At 39.9% G+C, this 13,318-nt stretch overlaps 1 protein-coding gene across 1 annotated transcript; it reads left to right on the top strand.

Annotated features, from left to right (window-relative positions):
- The first annotated feature begins 4,232 nt into the window (after positions 1–4,232).
- Positions 4,233–8,940, top strand: LOC103367851 (neoverrucotoxin subunit alpha-like). Its single transcript, XM_008296011.1, has 4 exons — positions 4,233–4,299; positions 4,734–4,832; positions 6,327–7,799; positions 8,209–8,940. Exons 2-4 carry the CDS (start codon positions 4,742–4,744, stop codon positions 8,745–8,747), a joined length of 2,103 nt encoding a protein of 700 aa, XP_008294233.1. The 5' UTR covers positions 4,233–4,299; positions 4,734–4,741; the 3' UTR covers positions 8,748–8,940.
- Positions 8,941–13,318: the final 4,378 nt, after the last annotated feature.

Genomic DNA, 13,318 nt, shown 5'->3' with positions numbered 1-13,318 from the left:
GGAGAACCCGGAGAGAACCCACGCTGCACGGGGAGAACATGCAAACTCCACGCAGAGAGAACCGGCGACCTTCTTGCTGCGAGGCAACAGTGCTAACCACTGAGCCACACACAATCATGTAACACTCAAATAACTTTGCAAAGCTGATGATAACTTTTAACCAGCAACAACAACAAATATAAAATCCATATGATCCATTAGCACAAAGTTTAAGGTAAAACTGATCATTCAGATATGTAACATTTACTACAGGAGCACAATTGTTGTCTTATAATTTGCTCACTTTTTATTATGAGAATATATATGCTTGAGTTGCTAGAAATCTTTCACTTGCTTACATACTGCTTTAACACTCTGAAGTGCATCAGATTACTGGGTTTGAAAGGCATTTTTTCTTTGAAAAAATGCAATTTTTTTGTGTATGAAAATTTTGTATAAATATGCTTTTTTCAAACCACACATCACAGCCAGCACAGGAGCACATTGAGGAACTCCTGAACCCGGTAAACACGTCCTTTGCTGAGGGGTCAGAGTCTGAAGACCCAGGGGTTTCTGCGTCCATATCCGTGGTAGAGGTCGCCAAGGTAGCAAAGTGCCAGGTGTGGACGAGATTTTCCCCAAGATGCTTAAGGCTCTGGACATTTTCAGACTGTCATGGCTGTCTGTCATAAATAAAAATATTCTACAGTGGATGAAGGAATAAGGTGTTTACAGACAGTTTCAAGTAAATGGGAAAAACCCGTTGCTTACAATATGCTGTAGAGACAAAATCAAGCAATAACATTTAATAATTTCAATTTGTCTTAAATTTTGAAAATGCTACATTGAGTGGAAGGTGAAGATTTGTTAATTTACATTTTTGATGACCAATTTTTTAATAGTATCAATGCATACTTTATTACTGTTCAGAATGAAGTATATTCTAGCAATACATCTTTGTTAATCCCAAATGTAAAGCAGCAGGACCTCTCCCACTCAAGGTATTATTTTCCAGTATTTTTTTTATTTTTTTTTAGATTTGTTTTTGGCCTTTTCCGCCTTTATTGATAGTGACAGTGAAAGATAGACAGAGAAACGTAGGGAGGAGAGTGGGGGAATGACATGCAGCAAATGAGCCGCTGCGTCGGGGACTGTAGCCTCTGCCCATTTTCCAGTATATTTTTTTAGGGATGAATTTCTGTTAGTGAGTAATTCCAGGTCATTGTCCATTAAAATCTAGAATAACATCAGACACTCAGGATCCACTCAGTTTCTGTTGACAGTTTCGACTTGCAATAAATGTCTATGGAGGTCTAGTCAACACTAACTTCAGGAGCACATCAGGAGCTGCTGAATATTTTGGACTTGCAGTACGGACAGTATAACACAAAGGTTCTATCAAGATTAAATATCGCTGTAATTTATAAAATGCTGTAATTTCACTGTTGTACATATGGACTGTGTTACCTAGTCAGTGTTATACTGTGCATGTCATGTTTGGAAAAAGTTTATCATGAAGCGTTGCTTCTATCCAAGCAGTAGAATAGTAGGGGCTTTCCAGTGTTACTGGATGGGTGGAACAGGAGCTATCTGCTTTGTGCTAATAGAGTTCATTATTTAAACACTGCACTTTGCTCCATTGTTACACTGCAAAAAGGGATTTTTAATAAAGTAAAAAAGTCTTGTTTCTGGGAAATTGTTCTTATTTTTTGTCTAAAAAGTAAAATAATCTTGACAAGCAAGTTTTTGCTTAAGAAAATTTGTCTAATTTTAAGAAAATATATCTAACTTTTTCTTATCTAACTTTCTTTCATCATAAACAGTTGAATCACTCTGTTGAGCAGGTAAGCCGTGCATTTCACTTCCAACAATAGGTCCTGTTCTATCACCATGGAGGCTAATGCTGAAAGTCGGGCTGTCCAGTTATGTTTCTGCCAGAAGTTTTAGTTTGCTGTAGGGCTGAGAATGTCCGCTTGTTTAACTTTAAAAAAAAAAGGCAATTCCTTTACAATAAAGTTTTAGCTTGTGCAGGTCGCGACAGATAGGAATCGCTAGCTTTGGCTGAGCTCTCTGACCATCCAGTCAGAGGACGTGAAAGTGCTGACGTCATCGTAGGCCAGCTAGCTGGCCCAGGGACCAACAACTCTCAATCTGATTGGTTAAAGCAACAGTTTCATTGTAATACATTTAAACCTCAGGCCCCAGGGCAGATTTCTGTGACCCTGGCAACACATGATGACTGAAATATGATTAAATAAAAGCTCTAATACAAACATACACTGCTGGAAGTACCACAGCCCAGAGATACGCTATTAAATGAAGAGAATCTACTGTTGGGAACAAAGTAAAAAGATTAATGGGGACATTTTACAATTTAAGTCAGTGACTCTGATAGAGTTTAGGCCAGCAGAGAAGGCCTTGCTGACCCTGACAGCACACCACTGGTGGGGACTGAATTGTGATTTATTTGTAAACTTCAGTGTATAACTGTAGTCCCATGTTTCCAAGAGGTGGAAGACCTGTTTCCTGTATCTAATAACTTGTTTAACTGTACAGTAAATTGTATAATTCATCCCACACCCACCCAACCGGTCGAGGCAGATGGCCGTTCCTCCCTGAGCCTGGTTCTGTCTGAGGTTTTTTTTCCCCTGCGGGGGTTTTCGGTTCCTTCCCACTGTTGGACTGCTTTCAGACTGCTGAAGCTTATAGGGAATCCAAATGTTTTGGATTGTTGGGTGTTTCTGCCTTTGTGAAGCGCTATGAGATGACTTGTTGTTGTAAATATGCGCTATACAAATAAAATTGAATTGAATTGAATTGTATCAATCAACTTTCCTGTAGCTTCATTTGACTCAGCAGCAGGTTTTGAATTGGAAATGCATTACACCTTTGCATTTCCAGTTATCTGCTGCTGAGACAGTCAAATAAAGCGATAGAGAAAATTAACTGGAACAGTATGCCACATTCTGAAATGGGACTACAGTTATGCACAGAGCCTAGAAGCGGTATAAAAAACTGTCTAAAATTAGATTAAATTTGACGTGGACAAGACGTCCATTACGACCACATTTGGACAACAATTAGGCTTTATACAGAGGTCCTGTGGACGTCAATACTAGACGTTCAGTAGACGTTGGGAAAAAATACTCAACTCAGCTCAACTCAATTTTATTTGTATAGCGCATATTTACAACAACAAGTCAAGACGTCTTCTGGCGTTACACTCTGCACCTGCATGTGACCAAAATTGGACATCCAAAAACGACTAAAAAAAGACGTCACTGGCGTCTTTGCGCAGTGGGTTGACCCTGTTGACCAGAATTTCCCTGGAAAGGGCATGGAACAGGCAGTGTCACATCAGAAAGCATCCTGAGATAAGATGGTCATATACTTTGACATTTTTAGCTGTGATGAGGTTGTTCTGTGGAAATCAATTAACTGAAGCGTTCAGTCTATGTGACAAAACAGGTAGCTGTTTTGGGAACATAAAAAACAGATAATGGTACAACACGATAACATAATCTCTAATTTATGCATCATCTGCGGTTCCAAGAGTCAATGACTTCATGAGTTGAGTTCTCACGCAGACTAATAAACTTGGTAAATGAATTGAGGTTTAACAGCCTGAACCACAAATCCCACCAGCATTTATTTAAAGAAAAAAAAAAAGACAAAAACAAAAACAGCCTTGACAGCATTTATCTAAATCAGAAACTGTCATCAACTAATCAGATGTGCTGGTCTGTCAAAAAACAAACAAACAAAAAGTCTAAACTTAAAATGGTGTTATTTCATCCACATAATTTAATTCTACATGTCTAGTTTTTTTCCTTTTTTTTTTTTAAAGCCACACATAAACTGTGTAAACAAATAAGATTTTACAAAACAAACAAACAACAACAAAAAAACAACAGACTTCTCATTGACAAAAATTCAGACACTAGTTTGAAATTTTTAAGCAGGTCAACATCTCTCATCAGTGTCGATGGTTTTCTTTACCTTGTTGACCGGCTGTTGTAAGAAGTTCCATATATAGGGTGTTAAACAGGGTGTGCAACATCAGATAGCATTCCAAAGAAACAGATCACATCAATTGGCATTTTAATTGCGGTACGGTTGTTCTGTGGAATTGAAAAAAGTGATAAACTGAACTCAGAAACATGCAAAATCTGTAAAAGCTGGGGGTGTGCTGGAGGAGGAGTCAGACAGCACACAGCAGGATAAAAGCATCCATGAAACAGCATAAAGTGTCAGACTGGAAACTCCAGAGAGACGTCAGCAAGACTAACACAACTCCGCAGATCTACACGACTTCACCAGGTGAGGACAAACTTTATAGGAGAAAGAGTTAACTAAGAAAGAGATTTTATTTGTAGCAATGCATTGTTAAGATAACAATGTGGAATAATTGTCAAAAAAAACAACAACAATGCAGTAGTTTGCAGTGACCTGATGTCTTCTAATAATTTAAAGTCCAAGTTTTTTTGTTTTTTTTTGAAGCATAATGTTGCAGAGGAAGAGCTGCCATCAGTTCTTGCAATAATCGCTAAAGCAATTAAACTAAACTAAGCATCTACAGCGCAAGTGGGTATTGGACTGTAGACTGGATAGTTTGAAGAATATGTTTATGATGTGTTTCGTATGTAAGTGCAAAAATGCAGGCATTACATGTTCGTGTGATAATACCATACCATATATATGTATATATATCCACACACACACACACACACATGCTGTTGGGTGTTTTCTTTCAGGTCAGAAAATGGCTTCACGTCAGCTTCATGTGGCTGCACTGGGTCGACCTTTCAGTTTGGGGATGCTGTATGATGCTCGCAGAGACAAGCTGTACTCAGGTAAGATGTGAACATCTGTACATGGAAAGCTGCATTTCTTCAGGAGCCGACACAGTAAAAATGAATGTTTAACAGTTTTTATCTGCCATTTATTAAGATTATTGCAGTTATCTTACAAATTATTTTGTGTTCCGTTAAATTACACCACAATAAATAGAAAATTACAGAAAAAGGTATTCATTTACACCTTTGCCCTAAAAAACAGGCCAAAACTGTACATAGTTCAGCCAAAAAGTTCCTGGATTTTTATCTTGTCACTGGTTGTTACAGCTTATTGACTAAAAATTTCAAAGTTACGACGAGGATTAAATAATTTCTTTGTTTTTTTACAGAATCTGTTTTGTGTAAACAGTCTAATCTTAAATGAGACACAAAGACTAAAGTAATTTTGATGCAATACCACAATTTTAAACTTGGATCTGGTTCTTTTTCCCAACTGAACGGCACATCACAGATGAGCAGTTAAAGGACTGTTGGAAAGTTGAAAATCTGATGATTGTTTCGCTTTTTTTAAATTTATTTATTTTTTATAATTTCTAGCTAATAAATGATGTAATTGAGGCCTTTTTTTGGTTTGTTTTAAAAATAACATGCCCTATGAAGCAGTCAGTGGGATCGGGGGTTCTTTGACGGTATGACTGTAGAAACTTCCAGCCAGTCTTGTTATGACTGTAGATGGAAGTGTTGGACATGATTAGGTTCTACTTGCATTAGTCTTAACTGATACTCCAGTATAACAGAATGTGTGTTGTAAGCACTACAGTGTAGCACATCAGGCTGCACAAAAATGTCTGTGGACGCCATACCCTAAACCCAACAGGACATCCACCATTTTGATTTGTTTGTGAGATTTTTGCTTATTTTTCATCATATTTAAGAGCTATCTTCCGCCAAAGTCAAAGGGCGTGGCTGTGGCAGCCCACTGAAGTTTGATGATTTGCCACTAAAAGGAAGAGCTGTCTAACTACCCTGTACATGCTCTAATCTGCCTCAAACTTCACACAGTTGATCAGACTGCTGCCCTGATCACATCCATATGCCAAAATCCATTTGCATAGTGCCACCTGCTGGCAACAGGAGATGACTTATTTTACACTTTGCCCTTTGACCATATTCAGTTAAGATGTGGTGACATAAACCTTGACAAGTTGATGATGACTTGAGGAGAAAATTGTTAGAGATTTTTTGTTTTTGTTTGTTTTTTGGAGGGTTGTGTTTTTAGTAATTTATGGCATTATAACTGTCTGTTGTCTCCATAGAGGTAAAAATATTCATAGGTAAAATATTCCTATGAATTCTATTTTATGAATTGTAGAGAAACTAATTAACTAACTAAACTCAGCTTTATTAGGTGCTATTGTGTTAGATGTTTTGTTTTCAGCACCATGTTGAGCTGCTCTGCCTCTAAGAGGCCATTTTGTTGCATCTGGTGTAAAAGGAACTACGATTATTTATCTCTGTTAACGGATCTATATTGCTTTCTGTTTTCGATAGGATTTTCTTTGTGGGATAAAGAAACTCTACAGAAGAGTACGAATGCAATCTCTCAGCACAGCAGCACATTTGAAGTTACTGAGTCAGATTCCACTGACTCCAAGTCCTCCCTGCTGAGTGTTGAAGCTTCTCTGAAGGCCAGTTACATGGGTGGACTGGTTGAAGTTGGAGGATCTGCCAAGTATCTGGATGACAAGAAGAAATTCAAGAATCAGAGCAGAGTGACACTTCAGTACAAAGCTACCACCAACTCCAAGCAGTTCTTAGTGACTCATGAAGAAGCCAAGGACAAACAGGCAGTGATTCCTCCGACCATCTCTGCGACTCACGTCGTCACCGGTATCCTTTATGGAGCGAATGCTTTCTTTGTGTTTGACAGCGAGAAGTTGGAGGCCAGCAGCATTCAGGACGTCCAGGCCGGCATGCACGCTGTGATAAACAAGATCCCTAAACTTAATGTTGAGGCAAAAGTTGACACCCAATTCACTCATGAAGAAAACACCCAGATTCAGAAATTCTCCTGTAAATTCTATGGAGACTTCATTCTTGAAAGCAACCCTGCAACATTTGAAGATGCAGTCAAGGCCTACGTTCAGCTTCCCACGATACTGGGAGAGGGCGTTCCACTGAAGGCCACGCTGATGCCACTCAAGAGCTTTGACTTCGCAGCTGAAGAACTGAAAGCCGAGATCTGCATAGGGCTACTGAGGAAGGCTCACGACACTCTAGAAGAGATGAATGAAGCAGAAATGAGATGCTCTGACTCCCTGGACGAAAAAGTGGTTGAGAATTTTCCACAACTCCACAAAACACTGAGCAAGTTCCAAGACCTGTGCAGTGATTACAGAGCTGTACTCCGACGAAACATGGAGAAGAAATTTCCTGCCATTCGTGCAGGTAAAGAAAAGGAGGCTTCAGTGGAGAAACTCTTTGATGACAGAAAGAAGTCGCCATTCAGTCAGAACAACTTGAGCAAGTGGTTGGAAGAAAAGGAAAAAGAAATCAACATCATCAGGGCCTGTAAACAGATAATAGAGGCTGCAGGGGTAAAGGTGGTCAGTAATCGGTCCAACTTTGACAGAGAGGTTCGCACTCCAGGAGCAGATGAAGTTCTCTGCTTCATTTTCACTTCCTTGGAAAGCGATGATCCCCACCTCGAACAGATGGCCGACTACTTACATTCATGTGAAGATGAAAGCACTACAACCTTCACTCCACCAACGCAAGAGCGGTGGTACTCCTCACAGGATGTTTTTGCCAACATGAGAAAAAAAGCCAGAGCTTTCCGTGACCTCGCTAAAGCCCTAAAAAGCTGCAGCAAATTCCACTTCTTTGTGGCCGCTGTTCCAGACAGCAAATACAAAGGAGCAACCATCTACCACTACAGGGATGGAATCTTGATCACTGATGATTTTTCAAAGTTCAACATCCCTGATGTGACGACAGTAAGAGACAGAAGAGATTTGATCTGGTGTAAGTACTTTGCTTCACTTCAACCGAAGTGAGTGTACTTGGTTGTCTGTCTCTAAGTGTAGCCCTGTGATAGACTGGTTACCTGTCCAGATGAACCTGCCTTCACCCTGAATCAGCTGGGATAGACTCCAGCCCCCCATGACCCTAGTGAGGATTAAGTGGTGTATAGATAATGGATGGATGGATGGTTCGAAGAAATTATTTATTGCAAACATGCAAAATACAGTGATTTGGATGCACTGTCATAACTATAAGTTTAGATTTGACTGAAAAATTCTATAAAATTACTAATGTTATAAAAAAAAAAAAAGGGAAAAAAAAGAAATGTAAATCTAAAATGTAAGACTTTCTTTTAAATAACTGAAGATATTGTGAACAAGAACAAATTGTGTTTTGTCCTCTCCATCAGATGCCTGTGATCTGACCCTGGATCCAAACACAGTTGGGGGCTATCTCACGCTGTCTGACGGGAACAACAAGGCAACATGTGGACCATGGCAGAATTATTCTGATCAGCCAGAGAGATTCGGCACACGTCCACAGGTTCTGTGCAGAGAGTTGCTGACTGGGCGCCATTACTGGGAGGTGGAGTGGAGCAAATTCACTGAGAGTGATGTCGGTGTCGCCGTTACATACAAAGGAATTGAGAGGAAAGGAGATTATGAGAGCTCAGGGCTCGGGTGTAACTCCATCTCCTGGTTTTTTGGTGAGAGGTACGCGCACAATGCCTGGCATGATGGTGAGGTGTGGAGAGGCCCTTATCCACCCCCTGAAAGCAGCAGGATTGGGGTGTATCTGGATTGGGGTGCCGGCACTCTGTCCTTCTATGGCGTCACCTCTAACACACTGAATCACCTCTACACCTTCCGCACCAAGTTCACAGAGCCCGTTTATGTTGGTTTCTGGGCTCGTCAATATAGGAACTATGTTGCCCTGTGTCCCATCTAGTTAGACTGATTCAACATTTTGCACACAGCTCAGTTTTAGGGACATAAACAACAAATTTGAACTTAATGCCGCTAAATCTGAAACCATGGCTTGTCTCAAAATGTTATGATGAGAACATTAACCTTTTTTTTCTCCATCATCGATTGCAAAAATTAGCAATTTTGATAAAATGTGATCTTAGGCTTAGATTTGGTTATGTTTCCCAACTGAAAATGTCACATAACTGTGTGCACTATAAATTCATATTTTTCTCTTTTTCATCTATTTTGATTCCTGTGCACGACCTTCTTCTTAATCAGGTTTGTGCTCATTAATTATGCTTTTTCCATACACAGGGCTGCATACATGAATAATCAGTTATACCTTAAACTTCATGCTAATGGATCATATGCATCCTATAGTTTTTATTATTGTTGATTAAAAGTTATTAGCTTTGCAAAATTGTTTGAATGTTACATGATTACACTTTAGACACTAATAAATCAATGTTAGATATATTGCAAATTTGCCACATTCATAGGCTCATGCAAAGCATTTATTTGTGTAACCAGTTATTTAAGAGTATATACTGAATATCATAGGGGATGATAGGACTTTGGGTTGCGGTTATATTAATGACAACATAAGAAACTAATACATTTCTTACTTTTTCTGGGTGTTTTTGTTGCTCCTGTCACATATTTACTCACTGTTGGCTCATTCTTCTGTGTGATGTAAAGTCCTGGAGCTCAGTGGAAACAGCACAACCATGCTGAATGTACCTTCCAGCTGACAACTTGCTCCTCTGCACACTGTTTTTGAGCCACGCAGCATGCGTCGGTCGCAGCTGAGTCAGTCACGACTCTCAGATACGCTGACGAACACCTAATTCACCTGAAATGCTTTGTTTTGGGGAAAATTTCTAAGTGAGACATGTAGTTTGAAGTGATATTAATGAATTAACTAACAATTGTCGACAAGTGTACCACTAAGAAAACCTCTGCCTGTAGCTCCAAAGCTATAAGACCAAGACATGTTTGTTCTCTTCTTGAGCAGAATATTCAATAAAGCAGAGTTCTGACTTTGTCCCTGTGTGCTTGTTGGTTATTTGATAATTTCTGAAAATGTATAAAGAATAATACATTCTGAAGGTTTATTTTTCAGCAGTTAGTTAATCAAAACTTAAACAACAGTTATCAAAACTCAGACGTACATATGTAACACTAATCACTGAATTTTCAGATAAGAAATCAGTAGAAAATGTAGAATTTACTGTGAATACGTTGAGTTTGAGTTCATATATATTGTCAGAAATATAAATGCATCTATTTGAAGCTGGAATCTCTTTAAAACTAGTGTAAAGAAATGTCAGTCTTCTGTCAGTCACCTGTGTGGTTGAAAACACTTAAAGATTATTTGTTGTTGTCGTATCGTACTAACAGTTTAGCAAAGGTCATACATATGTCAGTCTTCACCTCCAAACCAAAGAAGCTAAGCAATGAATATATTTGTCATGATGACTGGTAGTGAACAATCTACAACTATTTTGTAAGTCATTTAGAATCAACCTGTTGTGTTTCTTGCACTCGTTTGTGAAGCTTATGTGAGAAACAAGCTGCTTCTCCTTTTTCCTTTCCCTCCTTTCCTCCTCTTCTCATGTGGGCATGAGCGACGTGTGTGTGTGTGTGTGTGTGTGCGCGCGCAGCTTAAGTTCATTGGATAATCACCTGATCATGCTCACCTGCAACTCATCACCTGTGACAATAAAAGCTGAGCTCAGACCACCACTCACAGCCAGACCGTTGACCTGCTCAGTCAACCTAGACCAACATTTAGTGATGGCTTAATGAAGCTTTCCAAAGCTTGTATCAAAAAAGGGTTTATTACTCAAAGCTTTTCAACACACTCCTCTTTGGTGGCATCTGGTGGCCAAAAGTATGAAGAGCAGCTTCAATCTACAGCTTGAAATGAACTGCTCAGTTATGGTTGCCCTCTCTTCAGTGCTGAGTTGACAGCTTCTGTTTGATATCATGTGACAACTCTGTCTGATATCGGGACTATTGTTGTGGTGCTTCGAACATGTATGTTTTTTATCCATCCGTCCATCCATTTTGTTGTGGAGGCAAAAGGTGGAGCAGGTCATTCTAGACTTCCCTCCCCATGCAACACTTTCCAGTTTTTTCTGGGGCATCACGAGGTGTTCCCAGACCAGCTGAGAAATATAATCCCTCCAGCAGGTTCTGGGTCCGCCCCAGGATCTCCTTCCAGGCAGACATACTCGGAAAACCTCCGAAGGAAGCCTCCGCGGAGGCATCTGAATCAGATGTCTAAATCACCTCAACTGACTCCTGATGATGATGAAGGAGCAACGGCTCTACTTCGAGCTCCCTCTGGATGTCCGAGCTCCTCATCCTATCTCTAAGGCTGAGCCCAGCCCCCCTCAGAGGATGCTCATTTCAGCCGCTTGTATCTGCAATCTCGTTCTTTTGGTCACTACTCAGAGCTCGTGACCATAGATGAGGGTTGGAACGTAGGTGGACTGGTAAATCAAGCTTAACCCTCTTCACCACGACGGTCCGGTACAATGCCTGCATTACTGTTGCACCGAGCCACCTGTCCACCTCACACTTCATTTTCCAGTCACTCGTGAACAAGACCTGAGATACTTAAACTCCCTCACTTGGGGAAGCAACCCACCCCCCCTCCTCGAACAGAGCAATCCACCAGTTTTTGGCAGAGAACCATGGCCTCGGACTTGAAGGTGCTAATTCTCATTCCTGCCACTTCACACTCATTGGATAATCACCTGATCGTGTTCACCTGCAACTCATCACCGGTGACAAAAATATGAAGAGCAGCTTCGATCTGCAACTTGAAATGAAGTGCTCTGTTATGGTTGCCCTCTCTACAGAGTTGAGTTGAGAGCTATAGAGTAGACATAATAAATAATAAAAATACATTAAAAATTATATATAAATCAACTCATGGCAGCACGCCCTCTTTTCCCCGCTGGCTCCATGTCTCTCGGTACATCGCTCACCGGATCGCTATCCCTCGCACAAAAATCACCACCAAAACACACCACACATCCCACCAATGATTCACTTCCTTATAAACCATTGAATTGGGTACCTGAAGCAGTGACACACCACATAAAGTTTTGATCAAGTGACTGTGGCCGAACAAATCAAGACTCGAGTGTTGGTTTTTTTGGACTTATGCGCTGGAGCTACAGGTTTAAATGGATCGTCACTAGTGTTTAATGCTTATACTTACTTTCGGCTGTGACTCAGGTGGCAGAGTGGTTGTCGTCCAATCGCAAAGCTGGTGTTTTGAACCCCCCCTCCTCCACAGTCGAAGTGTCCTTGGGCAAGACACTGAACCTGAAGTTGCTCCCAATGGCAGGCAAGTGCCTTGCATGATTGCTCTGTTGCCATTGTTGTAGATAGAATAGAATAGAAGAGAACTTTATTGATCCCTTTGGTGCAAACCTCAGGGAACTTGTTGTATGTGAATGGGTGAATGAGAAACACATTGAGTACTACTTAGGTAAATTAGTTTAAGGTGAAAGTCTATATTATGTTATATTATATTATATTTTGTTATTTTTGTTTATTTATGTCTGTTTTACCAAAGATCCATCCTCTTGCTCTTGTGTATATTTTGTTTTTATTTTTTTTGTGTGTGTGCATAATTCTGTGTATTTTTGTAATTTATTTTGAAAAGACTTTTATTTTCTTAAATGATCTTTGCTCTTTCACGGACGTCACTACCTGTCGATTCGCGCTCTTCCCGCGGGACACCGCTGAGGAGAAGTGAGTATTAAGTGTTGCTCCCATTACAATAAGTTGAAATATGTTTAAAAAGTGTTAAGCAGCGGTTCACAGTGGTTTTGTTAGATTCGCAGACGCTGTTTAATTGCTTTTTGTTAGTTGTTACGGGAGTGTACAGTCGGTTTTGTGAAGTACAGCACTTTTTGTGACATGCTAACTTACCGATGTTAGGCTAGGTTGTCGCAGCATCAAGGCGGCTTCTCATGCGGTTCGCTGTTTGTTCTCTAAAGGCTCTGCATGGAGGAGCCAGGTCACAATAAGTTGCTGTACTGACTTTATCTTTGAACAGGTATGTGAACTTTCCATTTGTTTTGTGTGTATATTTCTTTTGTATTATGATTTTTGGTACCACAGAGCCAATTGTATGTCAGTGTTCGCCTGTTGAAATTTAATGATTTTTCTTGTTGTAAAATATAGAGTTTGCTACTGGTGGGAGGGAGATTAATGCCACTAAACATGTTAAATGGTTTTCCTTAATATGAAATTGTAACTATACGGTCACAATAAGTTGCTGTACCGTCTGTAACAGTGTTCCTGTGGCAATAAACACCGGCAACCGATTATTTATCACACACAACGCAGAGATTATCAAGCTCAGAGCAGAGCAGTGCAGGGACAGGTGGGCTACATTATATTATATTATATTATATTATATTATATTATATGGGTTTAAGTTTGAGTTTTAATAATAATTAACTCTACTGCAAAATAAATCTTTAAAATGTGCTATTCTTTGTACATTTTCAGATATGAACAAGC

The sequence above is a fragment of the Stegastes partitus genome, unplaced genomic scaffold (genome assembly GCF_000690725.1).
Source record: "Stegastes partitus isolate 25-593 unplaced genomic scaffold, Stegastes_partitus-1.0.2 Scaffold1094, whole genome shotgun sequence".
NCBI classification, from domain to species: domain Eukaryota; kingdom Metazoa; phylum Chordata; class Actinopteri; family Pomacentridae; genus Stegastes; species Stegastes partitus.
This window is presented reverse-complemented; position numbering and strand designations above follow the sequence as displayed.